Source organism: Bos mutus, chromosome 9, assembly GCF_027580195.1.
Source record: "Bos mutus isolate GX-2022 chromosome 9, NWIPB_WYAK_1.1, whole genome shotgun sequence".
In the NCBI taxonomy this organism is placed as follows: domain Eukaryota; kingdom Metazoa; phylum Chordata; class Mammalia; order Artiodactyla; family Bovidae; genus Bos; species Bos mutus.
The window spans coordinates 81,600,783-81,618,819 of NC_091625.1; the positions used below are offsets into that span (position 1 = coordinate 81,600,783).

The window sequence follows — 18,037 nt, forward strand, 5'->3', positions numbered from 1 at the left end:
TGTTAAGGCTAATTGTGGGTATTTTGAAATTATGATTGATCCAGTATGGATTTTTTTCCTTGTAGGGCAATTTCTAGACCCATTCAATCATCCAGAATGGCCTATTTGAGGCCAACCCCTTAGGGAACAGTGGCTCAAAGTGTGATTCCCCAACCATCGTGATCTAACCTCATGGGTTGTTAATTAAAACTGCAGCTTCCTGGGCCTCACCAGCCCAGTATATCAGAATTTCTCACAGCTGGCAGACAATCTGAATTCAAAATATGCTCCTTGGCAATTTTTAAATTCACTAAATTGTGAGAAACTCTGCCATTGTGCTAATTATCATCTAAAAATCATTATCCTCTAAAAATCCATTATAATTTTCCCTCTTTATATCACAAAGAATTTTATTTATATGTACCTTTAACTTGTGCAAGTGTTAGATATTAGATATTAGACTGAAGAAACAAAGGAAAAAGTTGAAGGAGCACCTTGCTTTAAAAAACAATTATTTATTTTAAATTAAAGGATATTTGCTTTATAATACTGTCTTGGTTTCTGCCACACATCAGCATGAGTCAGCCATAGGTACATACATGTCCCTTCCCTCTTGAATCTCACTCCTACCTCCCACCCCATCCCACCCCTCTAGGTTGTCACAGAGCCCTGGTTTGAGTTCCCTGAGTCACACAGCAAATTCCCACTGGCTATCTATTTTACACATGTTAGTGTATGGGTCTTGTGCTACTCTCTCCATTCATCCCACCCTCTCCTTTCCTGTCACCCCCATGTCCGTAAGTCTGTTCTCTCTGTCTGCATCTCCATTGCTGCCCAGCAAATAGGTTCATCAGTATCATCTTTCTAGATTCCATATATATATAACGGAATATTACGCAACACCTTGCTTTTTAATACATTGTGTATTTCACGATGCTTCTATTGTTCAGAGAGGATCTGCATTTAAAGTTTAGTTGGAAACTTTTCTTTTTGGCTCTTATGTTAGTATGCAGTTTCCTATATATGAACCATATCTATGTAGAATCATGTCTCTTGATATTATATATACTTGCTGCTGCTCCTGCTGCTGCTAAGTCGCTTCAGTCGTGTCTGACTCTGTGCAACCCCATAGACGGCAGCCCACCAGGCTCCCCTGTCCCTGGGATTCTCCAGGCAAGAACACTGGAGTGGGTTGCCATTTCCTTCTCCAATGCATGAAAGTGAAGTCGCTCAGTCGTGTCTGACTCTTAGCGACCCCATGGAGTGCTGGAGTGGGTTGCCATTGCCTTCTCCATTATATATACCTACATATGCATATATCTTTATATAGAAATCTATCCACTACTCATATCATCATATTTTCTCCTATGTCAAGGACTTTATCCCCGAGACATCAGTTCAGTTTTCTTGAATTTTCATGTTCTCTGGTGACTGTGGGGCAATTCAGAGTTTGAATTAATGACAAACACGGGCCACATTCCTATCACTTTTTCTGAATGTTCTACATCCACTTTGGGGTTGAGGGGACAAAACCCCATTATAGGCTACTGTCCCTGTTGCATGGACTGCAGCTGGAATAATGTTGATTGCAGGTGCACTAACTGCTATCTACGTCCTGGTGGTCTGTCTCCACTTTCCCCTCAACTCCATTCTCAAGGTCACACTGGCTGCTGTATGGAGAGGTAGTCCTCTGAGGACAAAGTCTCCAACCAACTGTGGTTTCTCTACTTACCAAGCAAATGGGGAGCAGGACCAGAGTGGGACGACTGGGTTATGCCATCAGCAGCAAGTTCTTTGGCCTCCATCGCAAAGAAAATCGGTGTCTGGGTGAGAGAAGGGCTAGAAACAGGCAGGGCACAGGTCCCAGGGAAGACACCGGAAACCCCTGAAGCTGGATGTGGCTGGAGTTGGTCTCATACAGGTGGTGCCTACTGGTCCCTGTGTCCCCTTCCTTAGGGTTTTCTGGGAAACTTAACTAAACATCCCTCAGAGCTTGAAATCTCAGAAATTCTAGGTTCCCAAATGACTGTTTTTCTTCAAAATTTTGAGTTTAATAAATTAATCTTTGTGTAGCATTTTGCAATTTACAAAGTGCTTTTCACGTACATAATTTTGAGTAATGAAATCCTCAAACATTCCCAAGTGGTTTTATTTTAAACAAGGAAGTTTGAGTTTCCATTAACTCCACCAAGTCACAGTGCATGGCAAGTAGCTTTAAGAGCTTGTAGAATTATCAGTTAAAAGAAGCCCCAGTCTCCTGTGATATAGCCCGACTCAGAAAGCATTTGATCTATCCTTTTCTTATAGCACTTATCGCTGATCTTGTATATTTTTATTTTTTTACTTGCCTTATCTCACTTAGTAGATTTGAAATTCTTTAAAGCAACACCTCTGCCAGATTTATCTGTGTATTTTTCATAGCACCAGTGAACCTGGCAGGCCCCAAATCGATGTTTGTAAAATGAATGAATGAATGAAAGCAGATGATTAATTATACTTATTTCCTATTAATATTCTGGATTTTATTTGGCTTATGTGAAGAAACTCTACATAAAGGAAGGAGTCTAAGCTAGAGATTTTATAAGGAATACTGTGTTTCAGAATGCAACCCCCTCCAGGCCACCCTCAGACCTTTTACTCTGTAACTAATAAAAGACTAGTGAGTTCTTTCTGAAAAAACTGTTTAAGGCCCCTAGCGTTTGTCTTTACTAACTCATAAGTTGTTAACTCTCAAATATTAAACCAGCAACAAACCAGAGTTCCTTTTCTCATTGTTTATAGGAACTAGGAATTTAGGTTGCTGGTTTTTTTTTTCCCCCTCCAAGTGTATTGATCATGTGAGAGAAACACAGGAACACACTGGGAATGGAATATGTAAATTTAAAAAATGCATACACAGCACAAAGGCATTTCTTACCAGATATTATTTTGACCAGCACCTTAGCCTTGAAATAGACTCTGTAACAGATGTTTTAGTGTGTATGTATAGTGGAAAAATGGAAAAATAAGATCAGCGCAAACACTATTTGTATATATGTATGAACGAATGTAAAACGAAATTGTCAAGTTTTTCTTAATATTAAAAACGACACCAAGAAAATTATATTAAATAAATATACCCTTGGAACTAGGACCAAAAATTTGACAACGTCAACACTCTGAGATGGGGCGAGTGGAGGGGCAAATGAGAATTCATTTCTCAAAGGAGGAAAACGAGACCGGGTTGGCCTGGGGTGGGTGTGACTCACATTTTCGGTTAATCTGAATAAACGGGACCGTGGCAGCACCAGGCATCCATGCTAGCTCCGGGCTCTCGGCACGCACCGTCCGCTCCGGGTGCGCCGCTCCAGGCCAGCCGAGTGCCAGCCCGGCTGCTGCCCGCGGGGAGGGAGCGCGGGGCGGGCGCTGATTGACGGGGCGCGCGGTCAGGTGACCCGGGGCGCCACGTTCCCCGGAGCCCAGCCTGCGGTGGCCGCCTGGACCGGGCTGGGGCCGAACCCGGAGCCGAGAAGACCTCATCTCCCGGAACAAAGTTGCCGGCCCTGCGGCAGCCGGGACGGGAGAGCCGAGGGGCAGCCGGACCTGCTCGGCGCCCCTCTACTGGGGAGGACGAACCCGTGTGCCGGGACCGGAGCCGGTTCCCAGGAGGGCGGCGGCGCGCACCCCGCGGTCCTCCGCCCTCCCCGGCCTCCGGCGCTCCTTTCCCCGCTTCAACAAAGGGGCCGGCCGGCGGGCGGGTGAGGGGAGGAGGAGGAGCCGGGGGCGCGAGCCGCCGGCGCACGAAGTTGTGGAGTCGCCTTTCCTCGGAGGAGGGGAGCGGGCGGCCGCAGCGGCCCGCGGGCTTTCTCCCGCCGAGGGGCGAGGAGGAGCCTCCGGCTCCCGAAGCCGATTGGGGAATCTCGGGGAGCGGTGCCCCCCCACCCTCCGCCACCCTCCTTCGGGGTCATTTCTGCAGACGGAAAACTCTCCAGTGTTTGGCAAACTTGGTGCCTGTGCGCCCGTTCCAGGTTTGCACTGGGACTGTTTTGTTTTTGGCGGAACTACGGGGCAGGAAGATTGCACAAGTTAGGGGCGTTTACAATCGAGTGTCAAAAAGAAAATTTTTTTTTTTCTTTCGGATCTGGTCTGGTTTTCCATATTTCCTTAAAAAAAAAAAAAACAAACAAACCAAAAAAAAAAATATATATATATATATATACCGCACCACAAAGCCCACGTTTGCACACACACCCGCGATTACTACGCCTGAAACACATCCGAGGAGGCCTGGGCCGGCTTGGGACTCGGCGGCGGCGGGCGGGCGAGGCAGCCCGCGGGGCATGGGAGCAGGTAAGTCCATGCATTATTGAGCCTCGGGCCGGGTAATGTGACCACAGCCCCGGGACACGGGACGTAGGCTGCGGGGAGGATGGAGTTTTCAGCGGCTCCTGTGCCCAGGATCAGCACAGGATCCCGAGCTCCTTCTCAAGGCTGAGCCTAAGATGTAACCAACTTTTGCGTGCACTTTCCTTGGAACCTTAGTTCAGCTCCCCGCCCCGGGACAGGGAATGCCAGAAACGTGGGGGAGAGCTCGGGCTCGGAAGTCCTCGGAATCCGTGTAGTATTTCCTAACGACCCGAACTCCTTCGACTGGTTCTGGGCAGCCTCTTGACTCCCTGAATTTTTTCTCCTGGCTAGGGTGAGAGGGTCGTTCCTCCATGCGCTCTGGGCCAGTGATCTCCAAGAGGGGACGTGGCTTCCTAGGAGGGCCTGTCGCGCGCGCACGCACACACACACACACACACACACACACACACACACACCTCAGCCCCGGGAAGGCGGGGCCCCGGAGGTGTCCGCCAGGACCGGGTGGGGAGACGTTCCCAGCCATCCGCCTGGCAGGAAACGTGCTCGATCTCCAGGCCGTTGCTGCTCCCGAGGGTGGGGCTTTGGTGAGGTGACAAGGAGCGCTCAGTCGGTGCGTAGTCCCGCGCGATTGACTCTTCTGGGGTCCCGGATCCTTGGCATCTCTTGCGGCAATTGGTAAGGTAATTCATGTCCTTGTGTGGCTTGGGGTGCGAGGCACTGGTTGCTCAAGGCCCCTTTAGGAAAGCGACACAGCACAAATTTTACGCTGTGCAACTTTTAGAAGGCACGCTGTTAAAAGTGGATTTTTTTTTTTTTTTTTTAAGCCAAGCCCCAGATTACGAAAGGGAGTGACTCCAGGGTTGAGAGTGTGCCCGACTTGCAGAAGCCAGAGGACTCACACTTTGTTTTCCACTGAACTGGGGAGCCCGGGTCTAACCTGGGTCTAACTGCTCCCCCGCTCCAGGCACGCCCCGGGGAGAGTCTTCTCTTTGCCAGCTCCCAGGTGACCTGGGTTACCAGGGCCTCGCGGGTTGTAACCCCTTGTGGGGGAGTGAACCGAGTTCTGGGAAGCCCGGATCCTCTGGGTCCGGGCGGGAGCTTTGTGCTCCTGGGAACCCGGCAGTAGCCGCATCTATTCCCTTGTAACTTGCATGGGCCTCGGGAGTCGGGTGGGCGCCCCTGGGCTGGTTGCTAGTGGACCAGAGGACCCGGGAATCAGGCGACAGCTGCAGGAATGCGGAGCACCTGGGTGCTTCGGCTTCCAGAGCACCGGGGAGCGAGGGCCATGGTTTACGCGGAGTCATTCCCCGCCCCCTGGACCAGTTTCTGAGACCGAGAAGACTGCGCTTTAACTCTCCTTCAGGTGTTTGTTTACCTGAAATTGATTGCCCCCGTAAATGGCATTAACCACAACAGTATGAACTTCCCTTGGAGCGCTTCCGAGAATGAATGGCAATTCTTGGCACTGGGCGGTGTCTTTTACTAAGTTTCACACTGAGCCTCAAACTCTGGCCCCCGGGCTTTCCTTTCCACTATCTCTGGCATTCTTAGGATTATGTAAACGAATGAGTACTTTTTGCCCAAGGACCTACAGCATATTTCCATCATAATTGTACATTGTTAAACATGTTTGTATTTTTACATCTTGTAATTTCCAAATTAAAAAAAAAAATTAAAGCATGAGTTTTGCCTGTTAAGGCCATCCCCCGTCCTTTTAACCCAGGCTTATTGTGGTAGCTTCTGGTTCCCTATGACAGCCAGAGAAGTTTTGAAGAAGGAACTGGATGTAGAGTTGAGGGTATTGGTTTCAGTGAGAAAGAGCTGGCTAAACTTTGCAGCACTTCATTTTGGGGAAACAGAACTTAGAGCAGAGGTAACAATAAATTATAATTATAAAGCAATATCTCTTTCTTTTATTCGGTTTGTCACCTACCTTGGTGTGGAAGATGGTGGTGTTTCCATAGTATATATGTGGAAGTGGAGGGTCGCACAGAGGCGCCTTGTGATGAAACTTTGATCCTGTCTTCCGGCAACCAATAATGACTTGCTGCCAAATGTTACTCAACTTGGAGACCCCTGCCAATTAGTGGCACAAAGTATCAGTCAGTGGCTATGTCACTGTTAAAATGGTCATTTGCAGTTCTCCCAAGTTGCCCAGGCTTTCCTTGTCCTCTGATCCCCCTTACTGCTGAATCTGTGTAGCCTATAAAGGATTTTGATTATCAAGAGAAAATCTGAGATTATCTTAAGGAGCTGGCAAAGTAGAACTTTATGATGAAGGAATATTAATGTGCAAATGAAACACAGTTCTGTGCAAGCAGTTTACTTTTCTCTTTTGTGGAATGGGAAAAATCTTTTGAAGACCTTGGCTAAGACCACTTATGAAAGAGAGAATTAGAAATGTATTTTAAAGGAAATAATTAGTTGCTTTCCAGTAAAGAGAATTTTTTGTTGGGAAAAATTGATTTTCATAGTAAAATTTTATGTGTATTCTTCTGAACAAAATTTTTGGTACTTGAATGTAATAAAATAGATTTAAGAATTTAGCAAATCTTTAGCAGGTATTTACCCCCCAAAAGGAACCTAATTACATAGTAATCCATAAAGTGCAATAGTAGTGGACAGTATAAAAAGGGAGAAATGTTTTTATACTCTCACAAAATCTCTCAGATTCAGGCTGATGATCCAATCCATGTATTTCTCCCTTTTGGAGAGGAAATTGTTCCTAAAGCTTTAGTAGTTCATCAGTTTTCATCTGCCTCAAACACTTTAACATTTAAAATCTTTTTTAAGGGAACTTTGACCTCTTTATTATTAGAACATACCCTTTCCTAACTACTAAGGAAAAGAAATTTTACATTTTATGTATTTATATTGTTATGAAATATATCATAAAACAATATGATGTGTCTTTGAATGTTGTATATTGTAAACATAATATGTAAGAACTTCTAAATAGTGAATGAGTGAAGTCGCTCAGTCGTGTCCAACTATTTGAGACCCCATGGACTGTAGCCTGGTACCAGGCTCCTCCCTCCATGGGATTTTCCAGGCAAGAGTACTGGAGTGAGTTGCCATTTCCTTCTCCAGGAGATCTTCCCAACCCAGGGATCGAACCTGGGTCTCCCGCATTTCGGGCAGACACTTTACCGTCTGAGCCACCAGGGAAGCAAATAGTGAATAGATATGTAAAATGAACTATATTACAAAATAGTAATGGCATATTATGTATCCTTGAATTAAATAATTGAGTTGTCTAATCCTCAGTTCAGCTCAGTTCAGTCGCTCAGTCATGTCCAACTCTTTGCGACCCCATGAATCGCAGCACGACAGGCCTCCCTGTCCATCACTAACTCCCGGAGTTCACTGAGACTCAGGTCCGTTGAGTTGGTGATGCCATCCAGCCATCTCATCCTCTGTCATCGCCTTCTCCTCCTGCCCCCAATCCCTCCCAGCATCAGAGTCTTTTCCAGTGAGTCAACTCTTCGCATGAAGTGGCCAAAGTACTGGAGTTTCAGCTTTAGCATCATTCCTTCCAAAGAAATCCCAGGACTGGTCTCCTTTAGAATGGACTGGTTGGATCTCCTTGTAGTCCAAGGGACTCTCGAATCTTCTCCAACACCACAGTTCAAAAGCATCAATTCTTCAGCGTCAGCCTTCTTCACAGTCCAACTCTCACATCCATACATTACCACAGGAAAAACCATAGCCTTGACTAGACGGACCTATGTTGGCAAAGTAATGTCTCTGCTTTTGAATATGCTATCTAGGCTGGTCATAACTTTCCTTCCAAGGAGTAAGCGTCTTTTAATTTCATGGCTGCAGTCACCATCTGCAGTTGACCTTGGAGCCCCCAAAAATAAAGTCAGCCACTATTTCCACTGTTTCCCCATCTATTTCCCATGAAGTGATGGGACCGGATGCCATGATCTTCATTTTCTGAATGTTGAGCTTTAAGCCAACTTTTTCACTCTCCTCTTTCACTTTTCATCAAGAGGTTTTTTAGTTCCTCTTCACTTTCTGCCATAAGGGTGGTGTCATCTGCATATCTGAGGTCGTTGATATTTCTCCCGGCAATCTTAATTCCAGCTTGTGTTTCTTCCAGTCCAGTGTTTCTCATGATGTACTCTGCATATAAGTTAAATAAGCAGGGTGACAATATACAGCCTTGACGTACTCCTTTGTCTAATCCTAGCTAACAATAAACTCTTGTTTTGATATCTATTATAATATGTGAATTAATGTCTATTATTGTAGATTAATATTGGGATGTCTTGACTGTTATTTTCCCAATTAAATGATTGATTTATTTAGCTGGCATTTGGGGTGCTCATAAGAGGATGTTAGGATATAGCCAAGTTGCTGAACATAAACTTGAATTCTGATTCTATTTGGGTTGCTTGGCATTGTGTTCCAGAAAGTTCTAAGGCAGATGACATTTTAAAAGAAAAGTGGTAGTGCAGGGTAGAATCCTCGATTCTGTAAATTCTCAACATGCCTCGACTCATTAATTACTAAAAGATTAAAATTATTTTGAGTGATGTCTGTTCTCAGGAGAATTCACATGATGTGTTTTCCAGAAAAAAATCTGTCTCAATGGATATAACATGTAACTCTCCAGATTTACATATAATCTGGACCATTCCTGAGATCAGACTTTTTGGTTATCTCCACTTGTATATCTCAAACTCCAGCAATCCAAATCACACTACTTATTTCTTCCTTCAGACACTCATGCTCCAGTGACTCAATTGCCCAAGCCAAAATTGGGCAGTCATTTTGTTGCCTCAGTATCCTGAAACTCTCATATCCAGTCAGTTCCCAAATCCTATTGGCCTTCATTTAATATCTAATAGCCCACATGTCCACCCACTTCTTTCAATCTACACTTATTTAGGTCACAATCGTATGTTGCTTCCCAGCTCAAAATCATCTACTATTTTCCTACTGCTCTTTGGAGAAATAACAAAATCATGTACAGGCTGTATTCACAGCCCTGTTCCTGGTCCTGTCTGTTACCTCACCTAGTTCAACAAATCCCTCTCCTCTTAGGCTCCAAAAGCACTGGCCTATGCTCAGATTTTTGAATGTTCTTTGATGCTTCCTGTCATGTTACATGGGAGATTCTTACCTTTTTTCTCTTCCCATCTCTCATCCTTGAAGGCTTGGCTCAAATGTCACATCTTCAAGAAAGCCTTCTTTAATTGCCCAGAGCAGGTCAGATTCGTCTCTGCAGTATGCTCATATTACTCTATGCTTCTCCTTTGTACTTTTGTAACATATTAGTAGTATAATGAAACACTCCATTATATAATTAATTGCTTGGTGTCTGTGGATTTCAAACTAGTATAGGTTTTGTCTCTTTGATAGTCATATTTCCATTGCCCAGATCAGTGCATTATATATGAAAGTGAAAGTGTTAGTTGCTCAGTCATGTCCGACTCTTTGCAACCCCATGGACGTTAGTCCACCAGGCTCCTCTGTCCATGGGATTCTCCAGGCAAGGATACTGGAGTGGATTGTCATGTCCTTCTCCAGGGGATCTTCCTGACCTAGGGATTGAATCCTAGACCCCTGCGTCTCCTGCAATGGCAGGTGGATTCTTTACCACTGAGCCACCAGGAAGCCCATATATAATATATATACATATATTTTAATATTTATAGGCATATATATTATACAGCTCTGATATATATTATGGTTATATGTTACATCTATATGAAATATGTTATATATAATATGTCAGCATGTATTAATATATTACAACATATTAATATAGTCTTGTATATTTTTTAAAATCTATGTTTTCCCTTTCTCTTTAGGTATTGATGTTGATAATTATAGAAAATTGAAAGTCTTTAAAAGAGGATCTTGTCAAGCCTTTGGATTATATTGAAACACAACTAAGATGGCCAAGTATGGAGAACATGAGGCCAGAGCAGACGATGGGCAGAATGAGTTCAGCGACATCATTAAGTCCAGATCTGGTAAGTAACGGAAGCTTCAGAAAATGGCTGATTTTTGTTCATAAGCTACTTAGAAGACACGAGATTTTGTTTGTTTTGTACTGTTCTTATGAGACAAACTTCTTTTGAGAAACAGAAATCTGACAAATGACTATTACACTGTAAAAGGTAATACAATATCTCTGTGTGTGCTGTGCTTAGTCGCTTAGTTGTGTCCAACTCTTTGCAACCCCATGGACTGTAGCCTGCCAGGCTCCTCTGTCCATGGGGATTCTCTAGGCAGGAATGCTGGAGTGGGCTGCCATGTCCTTCTTGATATCTCTGTGTATTCTGTCTTAATTTCTCAATCCATCTTGGTCTCCTGGTATGTTGATTGGCATTGCTTGGTGAAACTGCTACCTGTTAGCTGATTGCTGTTCATTTATAAGAAACCTCTTGAACATAAAAATGCAGCTTAAAAAATGATTCTTTAGGTAAGAAATGGTGTGGTTTCAGATGGGGTGGGTAGTCCTCTTGAGATTTGCTTTCATACACCCTCTCCCCCATCCCATTTCTATCCAGTGCTAGGCCAACAGGTGTTCTTCTACCTCTGTTTCCCTTTTCGAAGCATCTTATAAACCTCTCAAGGTACAGTTTTACCTAGGTTATCTAGGAAACCAGATTAAGACAGATGAATGGTTTTCATTGAAGATTTAAATTGATTATGTAAGGATATCACTCCCTCCCCCAGTCTTTTTATATAACCAAGTACTTTACCACTCTGGCTGTATAACTGAATCAACTGGGGAGGGTTTGTTTTTATTTTTTTTAATACAGAGAAATTGGCTCCACTCCAGACCTACTAAGTAAAAATTTTGGTATTTTTAAAAAGCAACAAATATGAGTCTGAGATAGACTCTATGGGGGGATATTTTTGAGGAGCCAGGACCTGAGTTTTGAAAATTACACAGAACTTCACCCGGGGTGTGAACACTATACTTAAGTAACTTTGAGAGTTAGTTTGGGCTATAAACTTAATACCCAGTGTCACTTTAAAACCAAAAAAGGAACCTCATGTCTGTTTTTGCTATGTGAACCATCTTTATATTATGTTAGAAGGTTGCTTTTTATTGTATGAATCTGTAGAAATATGCACTGAAAATAGGCTCTAAATTAATAGAGATGAGGGTTTCTCTGGTGGTTCAGATGGTAAAGAATCTGCCTGCAATGGGAGACCCGGCTTTGATCTCTGGGTCAGGAAGATCCCCCAGAGAAGGGAATGGTAACCCACTCCAGTGTTCTAGCCTAGAGAATTCCATGGACAGAGGAGCCTGGTGAGCTACAGTTCATGGGGTCACAAAGAGTTGGACATGACTGATCTACTGACACACACACATTTAAGGTATATTTCCCTTCATGGCCCTGGTGTTGGTTGATTGGTAAAGATTGGTTATTACAGTCTTGGCTCTAAATGTGTAGCCACTACTGTGTAGTTTGAAGGATCTTTTCGGGGGGTACAGCTTAACATCCTATTTTAAAGTATGTTCCGAGAAAGTTTAATGCCCCCTAAAATCTGTCTTGATTTAAATGCTTTACTTGTATAAAGTACTGTGTTGATGTAAGGGATTACTAATATCTTCTAAACAGTACAGAATGTATGTCCAGAAAAATATAGATGTTAACAAGGAGGAAGATGACAGTGAGACAATTTAATGCATCCATGCTTGTCATGTTCTATAAATTGTGAGGAGTTATGTTCTTAAATAGTTTTCTGAGTCAACCTCCATTATGGTAAGACCTTTGATATTTATAACTGTGTACTTTAACCATGTCCATAAAAAAGTAATTATATAAGTTTAAAAATACTCATTATATATGATGAGTACACATAACTTTTAAACTACTCTTTAAATTAAAAATGATCATTTCTGGGACTTCCCTGGTGGTCCAGTGGTTAAGAATCTGCCTTGCAATGCAGACGACTCAGGTTCAACCTCTGGTCAGGGAACTAAATCCCACATGCCTTGGGGCCCAAGCACAGTATCAAAAGATCTTGTGTACAGCAACTAAGATCTGAGGCAGCCAAATAAATTAAAAAATAATAAGTTAAAAAAAAATAAAATAAAAATGACCATTTCAAAAGACTGACTATTCTCATATACTATTGGGGACAGTTGGGTTGAACTTATTGTATTTTTAACATAGGCATTCCAGTTGGCTCAGTACCTCTATTTTTGGAGTTTTGTTCCTAGGGAAGATACAGAAATATACAAGCAAAAAGTTGATCATAGCATTTTTATTATAGAAAAAAAATTAGAAATACCATAAAAATCCAATACTGAGGGTTGATAAAATCATAATTTACCAAAACATTTGAAATAAGCGTAAATTCTAATATATAAGTTAAAAAAGAATGTGATAGGCAAATAACTTTAGGAAACAATGATTAGCCTATGCTGTTCCTTAAGTGTAGGGCACTTGACTAAATCATATAGAATCTCAGTGGAGCTAATTAAGGTGTATTCATAAAGTAAAGATTATACATTCATAAAAATGTTAATGAATATGTATATATATGAACATAGAAACATGTTCTTGATGTTGTTATATAAAAATTATGTGCAATATAAAGTCATTTATGTGAAAAAAATTTTTTTTCCAATAAAGTTCAATAGAATGTACATGAAAATGTTAATGGTGGTCATCCTTGTATTTGGGGACTATTATTTTTCTCTTTTTTACTCATATGCACGTTAAAGGCTTTTCAATGAGCCTGTATTACTTCTTAAAGTATTTCTAAAGTATTCTTAAAAATCTCAAATTGCTTCAAGTGTTTTAATGCCAAGGTGATGACTGTTACTTTCTTTTTTATTTTTGATGGCTCCTACTTCAAAAAGCATTGAAAATTTAGCTGTTGCATAGCTGAGATCTGAATCACATTCTTTTGGCTGGATTATGTTGCAAAAGGCAGTAGATAAATTTGGATTTGAATGGGCCTGTTAATGTCAATCTTGCTTTCTGAAAGTCAAAGGAATCATATACATATAATTCATATTCTCCTATAGGAGAATTTTGATTCAAATCTATTCTGTGTTTCTACCTTTTGAGGGTCTAGTTATGGTGGAGGGGATAGAGATTGGGGTAGGGAAGACCTGATGCTGAGATTATACTGATAAACTTTTGTCTTGGTTTGTGAAGATTTATCTTGTTCCTCCTCAAATCCTTAAGTTTGAACAGTCTAAAAGCCTGGCTTAAGTATTGGTGCATTTTATGTTAAGGTATTAAGATTGTTTATATTGCCCTCATTCAATATTAATTTGCTTTATGCAGTGTATGAGGTTTAATAATTTTTAAAGTAATTTCTACCAACTAAACAGAAATCTGAAATATCAAGAGTAGGTGATGAAATATTTCATGAATATAAAAATCATGTATTTTTTAATGATTGTAATACATTTGTCTTGGATTTGAGTGAATTTTAGAAAAGAACTTGAAAGAATATGATCTTTAATGATTCAGGGCTTGGGGTTGGGTAAAAATAAATCTTTCCCTAACTTAAAGACATGCAAGACAAATTTGTCTGTCATTAATCAGTACATCTTTGATAGCCGGAATTAGTGAGCTTCAGAAAGTTTTACAGTTTATTACATATTTTGAGAGTAGATCAAGAGTAAGATTTTTTTTTTTTTTAAGTGAAATATATTATCAATGGAGTCTGTGGTGTGTAAACTTCTGCTTGGAACATTTTAAACATGAAATAATAAAGTGGTTTGAGATATGTGTAAAATCAAAGAATAGCCTCACTGCTATTTTATTCTATCAATACTGACACTTTAATGCCACTAACATAGAATAAGTCAACCTTTTCTGTTCTTCTCAATGCTGTTCTGGTAAGTTTTAGCTCAAAGCCCCATAAAGAGGGTAGACCTCAGGGCTAAAGACTGTGCCAACTAGCTCTTTGTGGGGATTTTGACTAGTAGGGATTAGAATCATAGATTTTCACATGGGAAGGGGCCATTTGTTGAATGAATTAGTCGGTAAAACTCCTCATTGTTATATGATTCAAAGCGTTCTTTAACAGCCTTTAGGCAGGAAGCCTGAGTGTAACATTTTTATCATTGCTTCCTTCACTTTTTCTCTTCTTGTGTAATCCTGACCTAATTGTTGATGGAACCCGAGAGGTCCTGTTGCCTGGCCATGCCCCTGTGTACCCAACCTCTTCTTGCACACCTCTAGTGATGGGATGTCATTGATTATGATAATTCTAGCAACTGACATTTATTGAATACATACAGTGTGCAGATGTGGTGCTCAGAGTTTCATCCTCACAACGACTGTTTTACACATGACAGACATGAGCCACACAGAACTAATTTGCCAAACTGACCTTCTTTCTATTTCTGCAGCGGCCCAGCCATGCCTGGCTGAGGGCCTTTGCACATCCCTCTTTCCCTGTCTTTGCCTGATGGGCTCCTCTTATTAGGTAGATCTAGGCTTTAGTATCACCTCTGAGAAAACTTGCCTGCTGACTTTAGGAAGTAACTCTCCCAGTCATCTTTTTGTTGTTGTTGTTACTATTTATTTACAAGACTTTCCTGTCCCTCCAGTGGTTAAGAATCTGCCTTGCAGTGCAGGAATGTGGGTTGATCCCTGGTTCAGGATCTAAGGGTTTTCCCTGGTGGCTAAACCTGGTAAAGAATCCACCTGCTAATGCAGGAGATGCAGGAGATGCAGGTTCGATCCCTGGGTTGGGAGGATCCCCTGGAGAAGGAAATGGCAACCGGCTCCAGTATTCTTGCCTGGGAAATCCCACGGACAGAGGAGCCTAGCAGGCTACAGTCTGTGGTCACAAAAGAGTCAGACATGACTTAGTGACTAAACAACAACACTGGGAACTAAGGTCCCACATGCTGTGGAGCAGCTAAGCTCGACCGACACAGTAGAGTCTGGGCGATGAAAAATCCCACGTAATGCAACGAAGACCTGGCACAGTCAAATAAATAAATCTTTAATGTTGGGCTGTGCCAGGCCTTAGTTGTGGCACCAGGGATCTTCAGTCTTTGTTTCGGCATACAGAATCTTTTAGTTGTGACGTGCGGGATCTAGTTCTCCAACTAGGGATCGAACCGGGCCCCCTGCATCGGGAGTGCAGAGTCTTAGCCAGAAGACCATGAGGAAGGTCACTCCCAGTCACTTTTGACTGTATCTGTATATTTAAGTTCCCCCTATGCCCAGTCACTCTCTGGTAGTTTTCTTGTTTCTCTTTGTGTGTGTGTGTGTGTGTGTGTGTGTGTGTTAGCTTCCTTGGTAGCTGAGATAGTAAAGAATCTGCCTGGAATGCAGGAGACCCAGGTTTGATCCCTGGGTGGGAAAGATCCCCTGGAGAAGAGAATGGCTACCCACTCCAGTATTCTTGCCTGGAGAATTCCACTGACAGAGAAGCCTTACAGTCCATGCCGTCATCAAGAGTCAGACACAACTGGGCAACTAACACCTGAACTTTTCTTTCAATGTCCTACTCAGCTTAATTCCACAAGAGCAGGGACCCATGCATCCCTGGGACTCAGCCCAGTGTCTAGCTCATAGCAGGTAAGCAATGAATGTCTATTCAATGAAAAAGGCTACGGAGTTAGAAATGTCAGAGCTGGGGTGAGAACTCAGCTGATCTGACTCCAGAAACTCTGCATTCGAACTCTGTATAGAGTACCCAGTTTCCTAATTTACCAGGTAGTTTATTTTGTTGCTGCCAGATGGTCCTTTGTTTTTTTCATGCCTAAATTAATTCCTTAGAAATTTTGCAGAGTATTAATTGTTTTGCTACATCCCTCTGCCTCTGCCTTTGTGGTTACAAAATTGGGGCCTTTGGCTGTGAGATAGAGCTGCTCCAGCCGCTGGCGGGCATCCTGTCCTGCCATGGGAAGGTCGATCACAGGAGACACGACCTGCCGCTCTCAGCCCTGATTATTGGCTCTGGTCTCTATCATTCTCTTCTAGAAGTTAGCAAAGGAAAATAGCAGAGGACTGGCAGTCCTCTGGGTGGAAGGTAGAAAAACTAATAATCTGTTTCTGACATGAATTCCCTTTTCTCTTTTCCTTTGCCTGCTGCTCAAGGCTTTTAACTGGCTGGTGAAAAAAAAAGGTACTGGATTTCAGATGAACTGCAGTCTGGCACAGTTTGAGGCCTGGTCTGATGCCTGGATGGGTATCTATGGCATTGAAAGGGTTGGTTGGGAGTCGACTGGGAGGGGAGAAAAGGGAGCCCAGTGAAATAAAAATAAAATGAATTCTTTACTATGGAATATTATACCTGGTTACATTTATAACAGGCCTGACAATGATACTGTGTTTGCATGATACTATGTTTAAACTTTCTTAAAAGATGTGGTTTTATGAAGCTGGGAGGAAGGTTACCTTATTTGTTTATCTTTTAGAGGCCTTTCTTTAGGAAAAACAGTGGTTACGTTGTATTGGTCTTCTTTATCTTTCCTTTAAAGAAGTATCTGTGTGGGGAATTTTCCTAAAGAGTTTAAGGGACTGTGAAAAATAGTTTTTTCTCTCCCCCGCCCCTAGAAGCATTACTTGGCTGGAATGCCTGTGCTTTGAAGGGAGTCTTTGAGCGTGTTTGGTTTTTTTCCATGAGCCCTGGGGATTTGTGGTGAGGGACAGTGACCCTGGTGGAAATTCAGCTCTAACAGAGGAGAGCAGCTATTCTTGTCATGCACATAAAATATTCTGTGTTGGTACCTCATTAGGCTGAAATAGTGCCATCATAAAAAAGATTTCTGCATTCATGTAATTCTCATGACCTGTTACTAAGGTTGGGAAAGCTGTGTAGGTGATCTGTTCTCCACAGGAAAACATAAATTTTGGAGAATGTTCTAAGCAGTAGAAGTCTTTAGTATATAGACAGAATGGAAAGCTCAGTTTTATTGAACCTTATTTGAGCCCAGATTTGAACTAGACGTTGATAGGATGATTTTCAAGAAACAAGGGAACATGCAAGATCATTGAAGCAGTTGTAAATATTAGTTAAAATTCTATTGCGAAAGATTACTTAGGTGGTTTCACATGTACTGGTTAGATTTTTTTTTTCCTCTTTAAGCGGTTTGTGTGTGTGTGTGTAGGCATACATATTTACTGTTTTACTCTTTTTATTTTTTGGCGTGCTTTAATTGCTTAATAATAAATACAGTCAGTTTAGTATTTGAGAGGTGAATCGGTGTGAAACTTTAGTATATATTCACTGTCGAAATGACGGTTGTGGACTGAGAAATCTGAGCTAGACCTAGTCCTTTCCCTTTTCCTTGCTCTACCCCTGGATTTACATAGGTCAAGTGTGGGAGGCAGATCGTCCCAGGTTCCATGTAGCTCTCTGGCCTTGACATTCGTGCCTTTTCACAACCAAACACCTGAGATTTATTTATATTCTGTGAACCTTCTCTGTCAGAAGCTTGTTCTCCTAGCCTAGCGAGTAATAGGAATTGTTTGTGTGTGTGCCCTCTTGGCAGTTAAGATTAAAGTTTGCATTGGCACAACCTTATACCGATTTTGAGATCTGTTCACTTAAAAAAACAAACAAACAAACAAAAAATCTGTTATGTTTGTCACAGTCATTAAAATCAAGGTGTAAAGCAGGAGAATAACATTTTGTAGGTGAATATTTTCGAATGAACTTTTTTTGGTGGGTGGGTGGCAGGCTAATTATTATAATTTCTGTCCAGTTCATCAATCTCAGTATTGAATTTATTGAATTATGTAACATTCTT

The 18,037-nt window shown here is 42.0% G+C and overlaps 2 protein-coding genes across 2 annotated transcripts in view; one reads left to right on the forward strand and one right to left on the reverse strand.

Moving 5' to 3' along the window:
* Nucleotides 1-659: 659 nt before the first annotated feature.
* LOC138989150 (collagen alpha-2(I) chain-like) lies at nt 660-4,300 on the reverse strand. Its single transcript, XM_070376459.1, has 3 exons — nt 4,179-4,300; nt 3,228-3,914; nt 660-1,802 (listed from the first exon to the last, which is right to left on the reverse strand). Exons 1-2 carry the CDS (start codon nt 4,298-4,300, stop codon nt 3,236-3,238), a joined length of 801 nt encoding a protein of 266 aa, XP_070232560.1. The 3' UTR covers nt 660-1,802; nt 3,228-3,235.
* Nucleotides 3,733-18,037, forward strand: part of UTRN (utrophin) — a 556,038-nt gene continuing 541,733 nt past the window's right edge. Inside the window, 2 exon segments of the mRNA XM_070376815.1 lie at nt 3,733-4,308; nt 10,149-10,313. Coding sequence (XP_070232916.1) covers nt 10,235-10,313 — 79 coding nt within the window. The 5' untranslated portion in view covers nt 3,733-4,308; nt 10,149-10,234.